This window comes from Amblyomma americanum, chromosome 3 (genome assembly GCF_052857255.1).
Source record: "Amblyomma americanum isolate KBUSLIRL-KWMA chromosome 3, ASM5285725v1, whole genome shotgun sequence".
Lineage (NCBI taxonomy): Eukaryota > Metazoa > Arthropoda > Arachnida > Ixodida > Ixodidae > Amblyomma > Amblyomma americanum.
Window position 1 is genome coordinate 49,215,359 of NC_135499.1, and position 20,059 is coordinate 49,235,417.

At 44.7% G+C, this 20,059-nt stretch overlaps 1 protein-coding gene across 1 annotated transcript; it reads left to right on the forward strand.

Moving 5' to 3' along the window:
* The first annotated feature begins 4,264 nt into the window (after window positions 1–4,264).
* On the forward strand, window positions 4,265–14,624 carry LOC144124578 (uncharacterized). The gene is made up of 5 exons (XM_077657321.1): window positions 4,265–4,601; window positions 9,966–11,084; window positions 11,480–11,540; window positions 11,900–12,065; window positions 14,394–14,624. Exons 1-5 carry the CDS (start codon window positions 4,515–4,517, stop codon window positions 14,512–14,514), a joined length of 1,554 nt encoding a protein of 517 aa, XP_077513447.1. The 5' UTR covers window positions 4,265–4,514; the 3' UTR covers window positions 14,515–14,624.
* Window positions 14,625–20,059: the final 5,435 nt, after the last annotated feature.

Consider the following 20,059-nt stretch of genomic DNA (forward strand, 5'->3'; position numbering starts at 1 on the left):
ATAACGTCTCATCATCTATCATGACTTCCAGTTAATTAATGCTCTTGGATGGGTTAATAATGGTATTAAGTTGTTTCCATACCTTATCACTTCGCTTCAGAACATCCTTGTTGAATAGATTATGGAAGCACTCTTTCTTTGCCTGACGCAGAAATGATGTCACCTTGTTTCTGTACGCCTTAAATATAAGAAAGTCATCACTGCTTCTATTCTTAATGAAACAATTATAAAGGTAGTTTTTGTGTTTTATCATCTTTAAGCATTCTTTGTTTATCCATGGCTTACGAGCACTCTGTGGTTTTCTGGTGCTTCGATATGGGAAGCATTCAATATATACCGGTTTTATGATGCTTATAAATATATCATATGCTTTGTCAGGATCTGTAACCTCATAAACTGGACTCCAGTCTATTTGCTCAAGTCTAGACCGAAAGCGTGTCAAGGTATCCTTATTCACTAACTGTCGCTGTTGCGGAGTAGTTTTATTGGACTTTGTTATACGACTATCTATGAAGTAAAAAATCGGTAGGTGATCACTAACCTGGCCAGAGATAACGCCAGACACGATTGACTTGTCATGCAAATTTGTAATGAAAGCATCTATTGAAGTTGCAGTCGATGTGGACAGGCGTGTTGGATCAATGATGGCATTATTGAAACCGTTACAGTCTAACAGGTTATTTATTTGACGCTGCTGAGTTGAGGGTGTAGAAAAGTCTATGTTGATGTCGCCGCCAAGGACTAAGTAAAATCTGTTTTCTGTTATCCATGTTAAAAAAGTGTCAAGAAATGAAAGAAAGTTTGGGATGCTACCACATGGAGGTCTGTACAAAACAGAAAAAATGTTCTGCCCAGCCTTTAGAGAAAGTATTTCAAAATCTTCATATGATTTAGTAAAGTCAGGAAGAACTGAACACCGAACGGATTCCTTTGCAGCTATCATTACTCCACCGCCTTTTTTGTTTGGGCGGTTTAGCACGTATGAGTTATAATGCGGCATGATAAGGGCTTCATGATCAGTGCGGTACCAGGTCTCAGTGAAAAATATTATGTCAAACTCGAAATCAAACAAGCCAAGAAATGCGATTATTTCATCCTCTTTACTGCGCAGAGATTGTGCGTTAAGATGAAAGAATGACGTTACTTTTTTGTTTTTTGCAAAAAGGCTATTGATATCTGCAGGTAGAAAGAACTGGGAAGCCATGCCTAATCAAAAGGGAAATCTCAGTAGGCGCACGAAATCTTTAGACTATCTTTTCCAGGTCATTGACGCAATCGATCCGGACCACTGACGAAGTTACATCCTTCTTAGCAAAGATGCGGCCATTCCTCGTCCACGCAAACTTCCATTGCTTATCTTTCTTACGAGCAACAGTGAGTCCCATCAGCTTCTTGAGTGAAGGGCACAGGTGCTCATTTATATAGACAGGATTTGCATCTTCATCAGGGTGCCCAAGATCGCTTGTGGTAATTCTTTGTTTTCAGGCTTTTTCAAGGAAGGCGTCGCGTTTTGAACGTTTCTGAAACTGTAGCACAATGTTCTGGCACGAAGAGGTCTTAGTAGGCACACAGTGGCACACTTCAATGTCGTCGGATGTCACGGGTACATTCAAAACCTGCTCTATCCTCTCAATAACCTCAGGAAGGTTTTCCTTCTCGGTTACCGGCAGGCCAGTGATCTCTACGTTTCGGTTCCTGGAATATTGTTCCAAGCTGTTGAGCCTTAGTTCACAATCAGACACTTGACTTTGTAGCGCATTACGGTCAGAGGTCAACGCGGCATTTTCAGCCCTTAAGGATTTGTTTTCTGCCTTCAGCGCAGCACACTCATTGACCATGTCATCGTATTGCTTGCTACTGTTATCTATACTCTGTGAAACTTCTCGCAGCTCCTTCCTCAAGTCACGTTCAAGAACGCTTCGCAATGCCGCAATGTCCTTCGCAAGTTCTTTCCTTAATTCAACCCGTAATTTCTCAAGTTCGCTAGGCATGGTTCACAGCAGATGACGAGAAAAAAAGAAAAAAGAAAAAGAAAACGATGCACACTTGGAAGCACCAATGAAAAATACACTACTCTCGCGCTAAGATGGTTTACGATTGTACAAAGAAATACGTGCAGAGCATGAAACTATTTGGCAGCAGTGCAAACATGCAAAAACCACGGACAGAGTGCCTAGAAAGATTCAGCTTACCTGCAAAGTGCAGGAAACGTTAGTGACTGTGTCAAGATGTGCACTGCTGCCAAACTACGGTGCCGTACGACGTGCTGCAGCTATTTAACGGTGATCCAGGTGGCGGGTCAGCAGTTGGCGCAGGCGCAGGAGCTACCGATAGGTCCGCGATCCTTCAGGGCGGTGATCTGGCGCGTGTCAGATCTGGCGCGTGTCCGGTTACGGCGAACAGCTGATCCCGGGAACTTGGGTCGATGAAATGCCGGATTTGTAGCTGCAAAGTGCAGGAAACGTTAGTGACTGTGTCAAGATGTGCACTGCTGCCAAACTGCTGCCAAACATAAATACCCAAGAAAGCAGCAAATTAGACAGCCGTCGCCGTAGCTCAGTTGGTAAAGTGATGCTTCACGGCGTCGCCGACGAGGACATCCGTACGGCATTCGCAGCGTTCGGCAACGTGACCGAGGTTACTCGGGAGCGTTGCCGCGTCGCCGGCATGAAGGAGAAGGGGTCCACCACGAGGACCGTGCTTCTGAAACTGAAGCCAGGTGTGAAGGTGGACGACCTGCCCCACCAGGTACGAGTCGCTGGCGAGTTGGCTCTCGTGGTGGTTCCCGGGCGGCCGATGCAGTGCCTTCGTTGCGGCGGCACGGGGCACGTTCGCCGCGATTGCAAGGTGCCCAGGTGTTCGAAATGCCGGCGCTATGGACACTCGGAGGCTGACTGCGTTCGTAACTACGCGTCGGCCACCGGGCATGTAGCAGCGAGCGTCTCCGCAGAACTGATGGACGTCGTCGAAGCAGAGGAGGCAGCGAGCGGTGCCGACGACACGGGCAAAGCGGAGGGGGGTGGCGGTGCAGCCAGCTGTTGCGAGTAGCAACACCGACACGGCTGTGGCTCAGGAGAGCGGGTCGCCAGCTACTGACCCATCTTCGACGCCTGTGAAAACGCCCAAAGATGGAGCGAGCTCGTCCGTGCACGTGGAACGGAAGGCCGCCAGCGAGAGCCACGACGAAAAGGACGACTCCCGCATGAACGTCGGCGTGACTACACCTGCGAAGCGGCCACACGCCGAGACCAAGGCCGACGGGGAGAAGGCAGCGGAGCCCAGCGTCGGGGAACCGCCGGCAAAGACGCCCCAAGCACGCCGGGCCGGTCTGAGACCGCGCCCAAAAGTTCCGGCTGAGAAGCGTGGCGGCGACAAGGCGCCTCCTGACCAGGAGCACGTGATCGCGCCGGATGACACCGGCGGCGACGGCATCGTCTAGCGACATGCTAGGCGCGGGAGGTAAGCACCGTGCTTTCGGTCTCTTCTTCCTAAGTTAAAATGGCTTCTGCAACTCCGTTTAAAGTCGCCACCCTAAACGTCAGAGGCCTGGCAGGTAAAAGAAAACAAAGCCAGCTGTACAGACTTATAACGGAGCAAGATATTGATATACTGGCAGTGCAGGAGACTAAAGTCGATGGTGAGGAAGAGACCGGGAGCATGGTGCGACGTTTCACGTCTAGGTATTTTGCCGTCGTTAGCCATGCTGTAGGCACATCGGCTGGCTGTATTCTTTTTGTTAAGAAGTTGCCGGGAATAGATGTACACGGTCATCATTCGTGCTTGTCGGGTCGACACGTGTCCATTGATTTTTCGCTCAGTAACATAGACTGGCGCATTGTTTGCCTCTACGCTCCTAATGTGGTTAATGACCGAGCCGCGTTTCTTGAAAGCGTCGAAGAACGGCTTCGCACTGACAGACAGCTGATTGTTATGGGCGATTACAACTGTGTCCTTAGTGCGCGCGACAAGACAAGCCTCCGAGGTTTCCGAGACAAAAGCACCGAAGTGTTGTTACGAATGATTGTGAACTGCAACCTCGAGGATGTAGCAGAGTGTCTTGAAGGAATGCGTGCTGTAAGGTACACACGATTCCAGGGCACAAGTCACGCACGGCTAGACCACATTTATGCATCCGCGGAAACTGTACCTAAATGCAATAGTTATGTAGTTATGCCGGTATCATTTTCTGACCACTGTTTGGTTCAATGCTGCATAGGATTCATTAAGAAGGGGAATGCACTGTAAAAAAAGTGTGTAAAATTACAGGCGTTTTTGCAGAAATTTACTGTTGCCGCACGGAAAAAATCTGTTACTGGAAAAAACAGAAAGGTGATCAAGCAAAAAAACAGACATTTTCTGTTTTTGACCGCCGTGGTCTAGTCACGTGCGTCTCTATTAAGAAGTAAGCTACGAATAATGCACCTGAACACCTTAAAAACATCCGTTTATTTTTTAAAGCCTAGAGTGTAGTAAACCAAATTTTTCGCACAACTAGTACTATGTGATTGCTTTTGATGCGGAGCTGCACTTCGCAAGATGACTTCCGCATGAAGAGGGGTTTGGTGTCTTCGTGCATCGATTTATTCGTTTCATTTGGAAAGGTGAGTGAACAAACAATCTCTGCCACTTGATACAGACAGTGTGATTTGCTTTGTGTCACCGGTGGAAATCTCTAAACTATATTGTAGATGTTGCGTGCGATGGAGGTGGATTACTGTAGCGAAATATTAAGGCATGGGCACATAGCTCGCATCTCACTAAATAGCGGGAAAGCCCTAGCCCTGCGTAACTTTCATCCTCCGCCTTGCGGTTTCAAGCTGCCTACGCTCCGTAAACTGTTCATGGTGAAGGTGCAGCTTTGACACGCAGTTAAAAGTTAAAACGAACAGGACGAGCGCTCACGTGCGAATCACTTGCCGCCGCGGACGCCGCCGTAGCGGCAAGCGTCGTGTGTCTATTCCATATTTCATTGTGCTAGCTTCTAAATCGTGCCGCGGCCTCGCTACCGCAACCACGCAGCCCTTAATTTTCATCGCATTCACGATTGCCTCTAAAGGCTATCTGAAATCTTTGCAGCGTGTTTTAACGTGGTGTGTGCGTTAAATTTGAGGTCTGCCTGGGCTCGGGTTCTCGCTTGAGCTTCAGCTCGCGGCATTGGCCGCCGCGCCGACTGTCGTCATTCGGCCGGCGCATCGGCCACTCGCGCGAGCCGAACCAGTCTCGCGAGATTCCAGCCCTGCGTCAGCTTGTTGTTTCGAATGCAGCGGCATCGCATCTTGCTCACGCGGAGCTACGGCTGAGCGGAGGCCGTTCGGCTCACGGTATCTTTGAACTCACGAGTGTTCAGACTCTGCATGCGTACGCGAACTTTCTCGAGTAAACAAAGCTGCGGTCTTGGCCCTTGCCTAGCTGTCGACAAGCAACGTCGACCCGGAGGTGGATCGTTCGTTTCCAGCTTTGCGGTTGCTACGCGGCCTGCGCTCCCCCGTGTATTGCGGTGGAGCATGTCTTCGCCTCAGTAGGCTCGGCGGCCTGGTCGCCGCCGCTGTATCGGCATAAGCGTCAAATAGATTCCACACGGCTTTTGCTATGGCTGTGAAAATTTTAATGTTGAATATGCTGTTTGATCTGTTTGTCGGCTAATGAGACTACCATATTGGACTATATCACGTATTACGGACAGTTCTGGACGGTGAGATGCATGTTATGCGGGGAACGGGTCGTCGGTCACCCGCACGTGTCAGTTCTCTTCGGAGGCTGGAGCAGAATTGCAAACGGCGTAGATGCTTGACAGCATGCTTAAATTACAATGAAATGAACACTACCTGAACTCGAGGTAGTAAAGGACTAAATACTGACACTTAATTACCGACCCTTAATTAGCGATAAACAATTAGTGAATAAAATGGCTATAAATGCTCCGAATGTAATCAGACGAACGGTATTTGACCTGGAGGTAGTAAAGGAGAAATGGTGACCTCTGATAAGTGACCCTTCATTAGTCAAAAGCAATTAGGGAATTAAATTACCAGAAAATCAACCAAATAAACAGTACTTGAACTTGACAATAATTTAACAATTAGTAGTACCTGACTAGTGACCGCTAATTAGTGAAGAGTAATTAGTGACTTAAATAACCAAAATTCTCCGAATGTAATCAAATTAACAGTACTTGAACTGGACATTGCAGAGGACTAAATATACTTGTATTGAATAAAACTGATTACTTATAATCAGTTTTGGTCCAGTTTGGCTGAGGTCAATTTTTGGGTGAACCATGCTGAAATCTGGCGGTGGCCCGGGCACCAAATTCCAAGTTAACTCATGTTCGGGTCATGGTTGACCCTGGTTATGGCTATCATGTATAGGCACAGTGTCATCACTATGCTTGGCTAACTGTTATAGTGTTCCTATGCAGCTGCTGCTATGCAGCTGCTTCACAAGTAAGCAAGAGCAGAATTTTCTTGGGGTAGGAACCTCCGGATTAGTGCTTTCGCGCTAAAAAACTGGCAGAAATGCATTCACAACCTGAGCGGAAGGCTCCCGGCCTTTGTAAAGTAGTAGATACTAACTTAAGGCATCCGCAATCACGCTGCAGCTCAGTCAAGAGAGCCTGTAACTAAGCCAAAATAAAACCGCAATCATCACGCACTAGTGCATGGCCGCGGTATTCAAAGCAAATGCGACGATAGAAGTACAACGTGGACTAGCTAACACTGATCATCCATTTACTTTGCGTGACAGATGCATATATCAGAGAACAAGCCTAAATAGCAGCTCCTATGTAAGGCACTGTTTGGGTTTCAGTATAAAAAAAGAAAACGACTTCTACCATGTTCAGTACAGGTGTGTTCAAGCTTATGTATTCAAATGCATGCTGTTCACAGTACAAATTAGTATCTACGGTGCTGCTATACTAATTGGTTGAAAGTCAGCATGCGAGGCGTCTCCCAATTAATGATTGATCATACTGAGCTCAAGGCAATTTTTATCTAACGTATGTACAATCGTGGTAGCGCAGGAAGGATGAGCATCACGATCGACAAAAAATGTACAATTAAGGCGACGCGTTAAAGCCGAAAAATAAGAAAGGTGGCTTACTTCCTGCTGTGGCGGCAAGAACTAGTGGCGCAGGTTAAGTGCACATCTCCCATACTCCCATACTCTCCCAGTTTCTATCCTTGTATAGCCAACAATCTTAAAGTTATGTGGATAAAAATTTAATTATTTCCATTCTGGTTTTTTCAGCGATGTACTCCTGCAGCATATGCAGCAACATTACTTCGTCCCTCTCTTCCTTCTACAAGCACATCGCTTTGCACAAAAATGTGAACCAGTTCCGCGTCAAGTGCCCTTTTCGAAGTTGTTGCAAGACGTTCCGTAAAGTCGGCAGCGTGTACAGCCACATATGCCGTGAACACAGACAAGCACGACGTGCAGAAGGCGAAAGCCGCAGTGCTATAACTGTTCACAGATGTGACTTTGTGTGCTCTGTGGATGCCTGCATTCAGCTCTGCAAAGATTATAAATCTCTTGTGGCACACTTGAAATGTCACATTACCGAAGGGACAGAGGTGAAGTGCCCATTTCAGAACTGCAGCAAAGTGTACAAGAACAAGGCTTCTTTCTCCTCCCACCTTTCACGCTACCACGTAAAGGCCACAAACTCAGCTCCACAATCGCAGGTTCAAACTATGGTCAGTGCAATTGCTTCAGAAGCTGTCACAGGAAATATTCAGTCTGCTGAGAACTCCTGGGACAACGAGCTTGAAGAAGCTCCAATTGCAAGTACTCATGAAGGTTCCCTCAGAGACTGCCAGGAAACATGCAGTGACGAAGTTACTGATGCTTTCGCTCATCTATACCTGAGATTGCTGTCAGAGCGTCATGTTCCTTCATCCACTGTGCAGCTGATAGCAGAGGCTATATATGACATTCAGACCGCTAATGTTTCGATGATGACTTCCATTCTTAAAGCTAGGCTCAAACATGTTGTGTGCAGTGAAGAAGTTGACAAGATAATCGACGAAGCTTTTGAAGCAGATCTTGTCTTAGCTGTGCACAGAGATCCGGGTGGTGTGTTCCGCAGTAAGCACACCCGTAATTTACATTTCAAGAAACGCTTTCTCTTTGTGGAGCCTGTTACAATACTACTGGGAAGAAACAAAAGAAATAGGGATGCAACATTCTATTACGTGCCAGTATTAAAAACACTGGAGGCCATGCTAGAAAATGAAGCTGTGGTTAAGCAGTGTGATGAACTCTTACCAAACACCAACAGAGTAATGAAAGACTTCACTGATGGCAGTGTTTTCAAGTCTATTTTACTTTACAAGGATCATCCAAAAGCGTTAAAGCTAATTCTTTTCCAGGATGCTTTCGAAGTCGTAAACCCACTCGGTTCTGCGAAGAAGAAGCACAAGCTGCTTGCAGTTTATTTAATTCTTGGCAATCTTTATTCATGGAAGAGATGCTCAACTGACTCCATCAAGCTCTGCTTGCTTTGCAGTGAGACTTACTTTAAATACTTTGGTCAAGACAAAATATTTGCACCCCTGATTGATGATCTGAAAAAGCTCGAAGCAGGCACAGTCGTCACTACAAAGGGCACACGTCTGATTGGCACAGTGTGCGCAATCCTCGGTGACAATCTTGGAAGCCATGGAATTGGTGGCTTTGTTGAAAACTTTAGCAATGCAACACACATCTGCAGGTTTTGTTTGGCGGAAAAAAGAGACCTCTTTTCTCCACTTGCATTGTCAGGTGTATTCGAGCTGAGAACACCAGACAATTACAACAGTGCTGTCCTAACCTTAGCAGCCGATAGTTCCTTAAGTGCAGAAAAGGGAGTAAAGTTTAGGTCTTTGTTCAACGATCTGAAGTATTTCGACGTTTGTGCACCAGGGCTTCCCCCTTGTTTGGCACACGATCTTTTTGAAGGCATAGTGTCATTCGACCTTTCTTTGTATATACAATATTTTGTCACAGTTTGTGAGTGGATTTCTCTAGAGGATCTCAATAACCGTATAGGTGGCTTTCCTTTTAAGCACAGCGACCTCAATGACAGACCATGTGAGGTTCCTGCAAGGAAATCACTTGGAGGCCATGCTATTCAGAACTGGAATATGGTTCGTTTTCTTCCCCTCTTCCTAGTCGGTTCTGTTCAGTCTACAGAGAATGAGGTCTGGAAGCAGGTTCTGTTGCTGTCAGAAATTGTTCTTTTAGTTACTGCGCCAGCAGTTACAAGTGCAATGGCTATGAGGCTCCAAGATATCATCGAAGATTACATGACAAGCAGAGCAGCTCTGTTCCCAAATATTCCATTGAGGCCAAAACACCATTACCTTCTTCACTATCCAATGCTTATTATGCAGTTTGGTCCCCTGATCAGATTGTGGACAATGCGATGCGAGAGCAAACACAGCTACTTCAAGAAATGTGCTAGAAATTGTCAAAATTTCAAGAATTTGACGTTGACTTTATCTCAGCGGCATCAGCTTTTCCAAGCTTACAAGAACACAGGAAGCAATACTGACGTTCTCGACAATGCATCTACTTTCATGATCAGCCTTTGCAGTCCTGAAATTCAGAACAAAGTTCGGGAAGTTGTTTCTGATGAAGGGGAAATTTTCTCAACACAGCAAGCAACTATTCGGGGTCTGTTGTATGAGTGCAAAATGCTAGTTGTAATGTCACGGCAGAACGGCGAACTAAAGTTTGGGGAAATACAGTTGATCCTGTCAAAAGATGCCCGGCATTTTTTTCTTGTAAAAACTGTTCGTACATCGTATGAACCAGGAATGCAGTATTTTAACATCTTAAGTAATGACGGTCCAATCAAGTGCATTGAGCTCGACAGCTTGCTTGACAACACACCATTAATCCAGTACAACCTTGCCCGCTGCAGTTATCCTGTTTTTGTTTTGAAGCATGGATTACTTGATGGAGTTTGAACTGTGTTTCAGATAGCTGCAATGGAGTTGGAACAACTAATTATCAACTGGCTGCCAGCCCTGGACAAGGAGATTGTAGAGCTGACAGTCCAGAAGCTGCAGCAATGTGGTGTAGAGTCCCTGGAACATCTGAAGTATGTGGTTGAAGAGGATTTGCAATTTTTAAAGCCCATCAGCAGAAGGATTCTTCTTGAAAGGTTTCACTCAGCGGCTACGCCCAACCCACCAGTGTCACTTTCTCCCAACGACATTCAATCGCCTACAAGCACACAGTGTGCAAGCTTTTCTACACCTTGGGAGGTTTTCCCACCACAGCTTATGAAGGCTTGTCAAGAAGGGAAGCGTCCAGTAAAGAGCGACTTGAATGAAATGGTACGACTTGTGAGTGACAATATTCTTGCCATAAACAGGAAGCCAGGTCGCAAGATCTTGAGGGCCATCGCAGCTGAAATTGTGAGCCATTACCCGAAGACATTCGAGGACACCCTAAATGGGGCAGTAATTGGCTCGGGTATTGAGACACTCTTGTGGAAACTTGAAAACTGTGTTAACAACAAACGAAGGCCAAGCTCTGAGCAGCCACATCAGTTCGAACCGGACGATGAACTGGACTTGAGTGTCAAACGAGTGAAGATTCAGAGAGACTCATATGGGTGTGTGGCATGGCAACCAAAGCTTCCATCTGACGAGACTGCTGACTCACAGGAGAAGAAAAAAGATGACTTGCTGTCGCAGTTCAGGCTTGCGTTTCCAGATGAGACCATGGTTGCACAGCTCATGTCAGAGACTTATGCATCACAACGTCAGCTTATCAATGCATCCAAAAATATTCGAGACATTGAGCGAAGCTGGCCATTTCTGTTTCAGGCAAAGCACCTGACCAACCACGTAAACATCTTGCTAGGCTCAAATGTTGCAAAGACTTTCGATGACCGACTAAAGACTGTTGGACGGCAAGTTTTTCATTACGCACACAGCCAAGTAAAAAAAGAATGTGTGAAGTCTTGTCTCCAAGAAATAGAAGCTGCCAAAACTAACAGGAAGTCAATGGCAGTTGAATACGAAGCCATGCCACTACTACTGCTCGCAATCTTCGGAGAAGACAAAGAGCTGTTCTACAAGCTAACAGAGGTAAAAACTGACAAATGTAGTTTGCATTATTTCCTTGCAGTCGTCGCACGTTAATGCACAATGTGAAGTGTCCCATTAATTTATTCCTCTCAATAACCAAGTCAGCACTGCCTTTTATAACAGTAGTGCAGTGATTGTTTTACCCACGTCTCTAACATTTGTACTGAGATAACAGAAAAATCTGGAAGTTTTATGTCAACCTTGCCCATAAACAAAAATTTATCCTCAAAGCCAGCAGACTTTCTGCGGTGTGTTTTAGCGTGCGACGCAATGGTAACTCATATTTAAGTGAAATGGCGTCTGTGTTGAGGACTTAAGGCAACATTTTTCTTTTATTACATGCCATTGACTGATCCTAATGCTAATGCACATGTGAATTGGATTTTTCATATAAGGAGATGGCCAGCGACGATGACTTGGGGGATCTGCCAAGCTGTCCTTTCATCTGCGTGAAAGGTAAGATACTGATGACTGACTAAAGGGGCAGTTCTTAAAAAAATTGCTGAAAAATGCACTATATGGTGCTACCTTGTCCGAAATGCAAATCTTTATTATATTAGACAAATGTATGCAATTTATTAAGATACTTCCCGCTGATTGAAATGCTTAATGAGTATTGCTGGCTCGATGTGCCTATCATATATAGGTCAATGCAATCTTCGTCGTTATCCCTTCCTCGTTTTTCACTTATCCTCCTAAACCTAATGGTGATGGACCCACCCCTCTGAATAAAGAGACTTTACGTGGAACTGAAAGACATAATAAAAGCAGAAGGACAAAGCGAATAATAATGCTTCCTTCCAACTCTTTTCCAGGATGGACTTTTCTCACTGCTAATTCATACACAATCTGCGTGGACACCCATCCAGTGCTTCATGCATCGAAGCCAGACGAGGCCTTCAAGCTGCTGTTCTTTGCCCATTTTGCTTTTAACATCCAGTACCAGAAGGAGACGAGCCTGTGCTTGGAATTCACACAGAGGTAAGAACTGAAGCCAATGTTCACTCACCTGTACACTTGCCTGACGTCACAGCACGCCCTGTGCAAATGCATACTGCAGTCTGCCAATCTTCCAAAACCTTATTTAGAAAAGCGGTTACTACGCTGCTAAACTGAGTGTACGTGAAGAAAATTCACTTCAACTGAAAAGCTTTTTGAACAGTGTGCGTGTTCATCGAGAATATCATACTGTCAATGAAGTTTGCTTATAGAGGTGAAAGTTGGCATTTCTTCAGTTTGGCATTGAACTAGCACTTGGACACAATAATACTAAAGATATTTGGTAGTGTGCTGTAGTATAGGAGCAGCAGCGAAGAAAATTTGCTTTAAGGTAGGGAGTTTTAGCAACATTGTAGTACAAGAAATTAATAATTGATTTACCATTGACTGATGTAATAACATGCCCTCATTATCCAGTCTAATTTTCGAAAATATGTGTCAAACAGCGAGACGTCATAAAGAAACCTTTTATCTCTATAGTTAACAGTACAGCAGCAGCTTCGGATCACGCCTGTGTGCTGTCTATTAGTTCTGCTGGAAGGCTAATGCAAGAGCATACAGACAAGGATGCATTCTAGTAAAGGTGAATGTCTGAGATCAGGTATTTTGTTTGTTTTGTTATAATAAAGCACAACACCAAAAACAAAGCAAGTGACAAGCACGCAACTGTATTATAAACGTTAATTTTTTTTTAACCTTTGCAGCCTTCTATTTTAAAAAGTGTGAGAAATGCGCCGGTGCTTTCTATTGTGCTGGATTGTACTGCAAAGTGGACATTATGTACCTCATAAGGATGAATAATTAGACGATTAATCAGCTTAAGTTAGCTAACAAACTTTACTATTTCTGCTTTTTAAAGGGAAGGTTGTATTGCAAAATTTATCTGGCAACATCGAAGGTTAGGCTTATTTTTAAATTTTGTTACTCGGCAATATATTTCAAAGGAAAGCTTGTTCAATTGGCTGGCCCACTTTACCTATCTATACAATGCCGTAACTGCGCATCGTATTCTTGCCGAAATCTAGTTAACTTATACATCATAAAAATACACTAACTGTGCCTGTACTTGCTGCATGCATTAGAAGTGCGAGAAGAGATTTTTATATGAATATGCAATGGTGGAAAGCTGACTCAACGAGCTTTCGTATGTGTATTTTTGTTGGTCGATGTCTGGAATGATACTGCCATTTAGGAGTATTTAAAAACAGCTCATATTCAAAGTTGACGACCATCAATTTTGCAACATAACCTACCTTGCTTCTGAGATGAAAAATAGAAAAGTCAGTCAAAGTTAATTATGTAACTACAGATACATTTGAGGCACCTAATGTCTGCCTTGCTGTACAGTCCAGCTCACAAGACCACACCGACGTAGCTAAGTATTTAAAACATATCTTCAAAAGTGACAAAAATCACCCTGTATATAAAATATCAATCGGAAGGAAAAAATGTCTCTCCCGCTCTTTTTCTGCCGCATCTCACACACACACACACACACACACACACACACACTTGAGGTAATGGAATCGGGGTACGGATTTCAGGCTGTTTTTTATGAGAGAGGGGTGCGTCCTGACATGGCAAACCGTTGTAGCAAGGTAGGCAAAAGAGACCTAACGTTTTATTAAAGCACGTTTCTCCTTGTTTTATCCGTTCAATCCTCCTCATTCATAGGGCCACATGTACTGTAGTGGCTATGAGTTCCTAGGGTGCATAAGCTACCAACGAGTCTGACACTTTTATCATTACCCACTGGATCAAAACCTCACTTGTGGAGATGAAAGTCGATCTCAAGTCATTCAATATGTGGTAGTAAAATGAGGTGATCACTGAGAAGCAAGGTGCTTAAATTACTTCAGTAGCATCCTAGATACTTCTGTTTCCAATGGTACCTGTATGACCGGAAACTCCAACACATGCCTCGTAAACAATGACATTGTAGAAGCATCGTATGCTCTTTCCGCCCAGCACTGCCTGTGAGTCATGCTGATCTGTGGGTGTTGATAAAACGAATCTTGCTACTTTATCGCTATGAGGAGCTTGAAAAGAAGGTTTGAGCAGCAAAGTGACGCCTCACAAAGCTAGAGTTTTATTTCTGGGTGGGAACAGGTAAGATATTAGTGTTTTTTTTTTACTTAGCTTTTACCCCTCTTACGTAGCGGATCATATATGAGACCTGATTTTTTTAACACATCCGCCCTTGTCAGAGTGGTTGTGCAAGTGTAGAACGAATATATTTTTGTCTTTCAACTATAAAAATTAAGTTTTTGTGCCTGGTCGTTAGTGATAGCTCGTGGCTCTTTCTTTCAGGGCTATTGCAGGTATTAATCCTGCAAGAGGAACAAAGGTGCAAAAGAATGGCGGGAAGCAGCACTGCCTGTCACCAAGAGTGGCTGCACTCGCAACGGCTTTGAAAGACTATGACTTCTAGATTTTTAGTTTCTGTTGCTTGTGTTGTATAACATTTTATTATGTTGGGCTCAGAAATAGTTTTCGAGCTATAGAAGACTGCTGATGCTGATGTGACTTTCGATTTAATAAAGTGTTCATTCATATCAAGCTGCTTGGCTTTTGGTTCTCAGGCAATGCTATACTGATGAAAATCAGTGTGTTGTGCAAACGTTTCACATTTAGATATTCTTAAATTACTACACGCAACTTCCCTCGAGCAACGAATTATGTAATATCACACTTTCATTGGTATAAACGACGCAAAGATCGTATTTGTAATTTAATGAGCCCTTGTGCTTGCACAGAAACCGTATTTTGTGCGGGGAAAAAAATTGTAATAAAAGAACAACTAATAGTAAACAGAACATTGCAGGAATTTCAAATATATTTTCTGCAACCCAAAAAGAAAATTGTGTGTAAATTAACAGGGCAGCCAAAAACAGACAACTAAACTCAATTTGCAGTCACAGATTTTCTGTACATGATAGAAAAGAAACATTGTAAAATAACAGAATAACTGAAAACAGAAAAGTGAATTTCACAGATTTTCTGCACATGACAGAAAAGAAACACTGTAAAATAACAGAATAACTGAAAACAGAAAAATGAATTTCACAGACATTTTACAAGCTTTCAGTAAATAATGAGAAAGAAAAACCTGAAAATCACAGACTTGCTTTGAAACAGAAAATGAAATTTCACAGAAATTTTACAGGGATTTTCGGTAAATGATAAAAATCTAACATTGTAAAATAACCGAAAAAATGAAAAACGGAAAACAGAACTGTACAGACATTTTCTGGCAGGACAGCTGCCAGAAAATGTCTGTTTTTTTTGGAAAAAATTTTTTACAGAGTGGTTTTTCATGGGAAATGTGGAAGTTGAATGACAAGCTACTTCAGGACGAATTTTATAACCGAGCTGTAAGGGAAGAAGTAGCAAAAATAGAACCAAGTAGCAACATGAGGATATGGCAGCAGTGGGAGCTCACTAAGGAAACTTTAAAATTAAAAGCAATAGAAAGAGCCACTTGTATACGTCATCAAGCAAAACAACAGGAAATTGAGCTAAAGACACTGCTTCAGAAGATGTTAAAACAGGAATACCGAGCGCCTGGTAAATGGATGGAGGACATAAGAAAAACCAAACAAAAGCTAGAGATAATCGAAGAAGAACGTTATCGGGGAGCGTTGGTGAGGGCAAGGGCAGAAAACATGGCTGCAGGGGAAGCGCCAACGAAACGAGCACTTGGTTTGGAAAAAACCCGTGCCGAAAGAAATCACATTAACGAAATAGAATGGGGAGGTGTTTCAAAAACGTACATCGATCACATCAAAGGAGCCTTTTTCGAGCATTACCAGGCGCTCTTCCCATCGCACCCGGTAGATGTTATCACATTTAAGGAGGCGTTTCTAGCCGAGATGCCGCATCTGGACGACGAAACTAAAGACAGATTAGAACAGCAGATAAATCAAGAGGAAGTCGAGCAAGCAATAGATAGTTTAAACCCAGGAAAGTCGCCTGGACCGGACGGGTTCAGCACGGCATTCTGCAAAAAATTTAAACATGTAATTTCCCCGATCTTGAGGGTAATCTTTAACGAAGCTTTTAAAGTCAAAGCACTGCCTCCGTCCTATGGGTCGTCCCATACTGTGCTGATTCCCAAAACAGACGACACAGACAGATTACGACTGGTGACAGCATACCGACCGATAGCACTCACTAATGTTGAGTACAAAATTTTTATGAAGATTTTGGCGCGAAGGCTGCAGACCGTGATTCATCACTTAGTTGGTCCGCATCAGACCTGCGGGATTAAAGGGCGGTCTATTTTTACAAATATTCACGTTGCGCGCAGTGTCTTAGAAACCTGTGATGACACAAATGGTCAGGTGGCTATTCTCCAGATCGATTTAGAAAAGGCTTTTGACTGCGTTGCCCATGAACTTTTGTTTGCAGTATTAAGCCATGTTAACGTTGGTTCTGTTATTCGCGAGGGTGTGGCCCTGGCGTACCGGAACTGCACGACGAAATTGATCGTTAACAAGAGTCTGGGGGCCCCCATTAGCGTGCAGCGTTCGGTGCGCCAGGGCTGTCCCCTCAGCCCCCTTTTATTTTGTATTTATGTGGAGACCCTTTGTTTGAAGCTACTGAAAAACAGAAGTATTACCGGATTCAGTTTACAAGCAGCCGAAGTAAAGGTTCTGGCGTACGCTGATGACATTGCTGTGTTTGCCATTGACGAGGGAGGCATAAGCGAGGCCGTTCAATGTGTACGAGATTTCAGCCAAGCTACTGGAAGCGGGGTTAACTGGTCGAAGTGCCTCGGACTTTGGCACGGAAGGTGGGCATCTACGCCGGAGCGGTTTGCCAGCGTGCCTTGGACGACGACGCCAGATAAACACTTGGGCGTTCCACTCGCTGCTTACCGTGACAGTGAACAGTATTGGACAGGACAGATTAAAGAGATACGGGAAAGAGCTGATAAGTGGAAAGGAATGACCTTGTCCATTTTCGCCAGAGCCACTGTTTGCAACTTGTTCTTTATCAGCAGGCTCTGGTACGTCATGCAGGTGTTGCACTGTTCACGGTTAAGTATTCAAAAGCTACACCGAATTTTCGCCATCTTTGTCTGGTCGTCTGAATGGGAGCGCTGCAGCCGGAGCAACCTGTTCCGACGGGTTCAAGACGGCGGGCTGGGACTGGGCCATTTGTTTTTGAGACAGCTGGTCAATCGTTTTTTGTTTCTTCGGGACACAAGAGACCCGTTTTTGCGTACCGTATGCCAAGTTAGGCTGCGGCATCTGCTTCCAGAGTACATAGTCGGAACTGCTGACGTTTACAGTAGGGTCACCGGTTTTTACCGGGAAATCGTAGCCAGTGTAAGGTTTCTTTCTGCGCGGTTTTCAAATGACTTTCTGTCGACTGTGAAACGAAAGAAACTGTACCGTGCTTTGTGCGATGTAGTTTTCCCGGTGCCCTTGTACAGGGCCTTGTACAGTGGAGGCCAAGGCAAAGATGTTTTAAAGAGAGGTAAAAACATGCAGGTGCCATCAGGAACCAAAACCTTCTTTTTTAAGCTGCACACCGGAACCTTACCGGTTAAAAATTTTTAGAGGGAAAGGAATTATTTTTACCCTGGGGTTCTCACTGTTTAATTTGCAGAAAGCCTGAAACAATAGACCATGTATTTTTACACTGTTGGGAAGGGGTTAATTTCTGAGATGTATTACAGCGAACCTTAAAGAAAGAATTTCCACTAGACCCGTATGGCATCCGTTACTTATGTGTTGAAAATGAGGATGGGGTGCCTTATGATTTAATAATGCTGACAGGCCTCCACTGTATATGGCGCTCGAGAATGGCAGGCTTTCACTGTGACAGAGACGCAAGACCTGCCCGAATCTACTTTCGAGAAAGTATGGACATGTTTCTGGCCATTCAGAAGGCCGCAGCGGAGCCTCCGGAGTGGCTCTCAAGACTAGAGCCACTCTGTACACTACGTGATTTTTAAGTTGACGAAGCCAGACTCATGCTGGCTGACTTCGAGTCGGGTGTACATAGCGTTTGTCTTTTGTTGATTGTTTGTTATGTGCAATTTTCTGTGTTAAAGCCAGGCAATAAAGAAAAAAAAAGTAGCTCAGTTGGTAAAGCACCGGACGCGATATTCGGAGGTCGCGGGTTCGGATCCCACCTTCGGCATGGTTTTTTTTTCTGCTGCTTTATAAGTAATTTTCTTTAAAAAACTAATTGATTGGCAATAGATATAAAAAAAGAAGCATTCCCCTGTGCACCTTGATATCGGTGACTGTTGGTTTCCTTAATATGTTTGTCAAACGTGCCCCTCACTTCCTTTGCCTTGTCTGCTAATAGCTTAAAGGGGGTCTCGGTTCTGGCAGTCTTGATGCCATAGGTAGCATAAGAGGGCTCTCGCACAGTTTCCGCCCTCGCCGTTAGATGACGTTCTATGTCACACTTGCGGTATTACAGGGCGTGCTACGTCCACCGCTATGGACGAGGGTGGCGCTGGTGACTCTCAAGGTTCGCTTACACGCAAAACATAAATACCCACAAAAGCAGAGATTAGACAACCGTCGCCGTAGCTCAGTTGGTAAGAGCACCAGACGCGATATTCGAAGGTAGTGGGCTCGGATCCCACCGGCGGCATGGTTGTTTTTTCTGCTTCTTTATGAGTAATTTTCTTTAAAAAACTAATTGATTGGCACTAGACATAAAAACAAGAAGCATTCCCCTATGCACCTTGTTTTCGGTGACTGTTGGCTTCCTTAATATGTTTGTCGAACGAGCCCCTCACTTCATTTGCCTTGTCTGCTAATAGCTTAAAGGGGGTCTCGGTTCTGGCAGTCTTGATGCCATAGGTAGCATAAGAGGGCTCTCGCACAGTTTCCGCCCTCGCCGTTAGATGACGTTCTATGTCACACTTGCGGTATTACAGGGCGTGCTACGTCCACCGCTATGGACGAGGGTGGCGCTGGTGACTCTCAAGGTTCGCTTACACGCAAAACATAAATACCCACAAAAGCAGAGATTAGACAACCGTCGCCGTAGCTCAGTTGGTAAGAGCACCAGACGCGATATTCGAAGGTAGTGGGCTCGGATCCCACCGGCGGCATGGTTGTTTTTTCTGCTTCTTTATGAGTAATTTTCTTTAAAAAACTAATTGATTGGCACTAGACATAAAAACAAGAAGCATTCCCCTATGCACCTTGTTTTCGGTGACTGTTGGCTTCCTTAATATGTTTGTCGAACGAGCCCCTCACTTCATTTGCCTTGTCTGCTAATAGCTTAAAGGGGGTCTCGGTTCTGGCAGTCTTGATGCCATAGGTAGCATAAGAGGGCTCTCGCACAGTTTCCGCCCTCGCCGTTAGATGACGTTCTATGTCACACTTGCGGTATTACAGGGCGTGCTACGTCCACCGCTATGGACGAGGGTGGCGCTGGTGACTCTCAAGGTTCGCTTACACGCAAAACATAAATACCCACAAAAGCAGAGATTAGACAACCGTCGCCGTAGCTCAGTTGGTAAGAGCACCAGACGCGATATTCGAAGGTAGTGGGCTCGGATCCCACCGGCGGCATGGTTGTTTTTTCTGCTTCTTTATGAGTAATTTTCTTTAAAAAACTAATTGATTGGCACTAGACATAAAAACAAGAAGCATTCCCCTATGCACCTTGTTTTCGGTGACTGTTGGCTTCCTTAATATGTTTGTCGAACGAGCCCCTCACTTCATTTGCCTTGTCTGCTAATAGCTTAACGGGGGTCTCGGTTCTGGCAGTCTTGATGCCATAGGTAGCATAAGAGGACTCTCGCACTGTTTCCGCCCTCTCCGTTAGATGACGTTCTGCGTCAAACTTGCGGTATTACAGGACGTGCTACATCCACTGTTATGGACGAGGATGCCGCTGGTGAACACTCTCAAGGTTCGCTTGCACGCCAAACATAAATACCCAAGAAAGCAGCAAATTACACAGCCGTCGCCGTAGCTCAGTTGGTAAAGCACCGG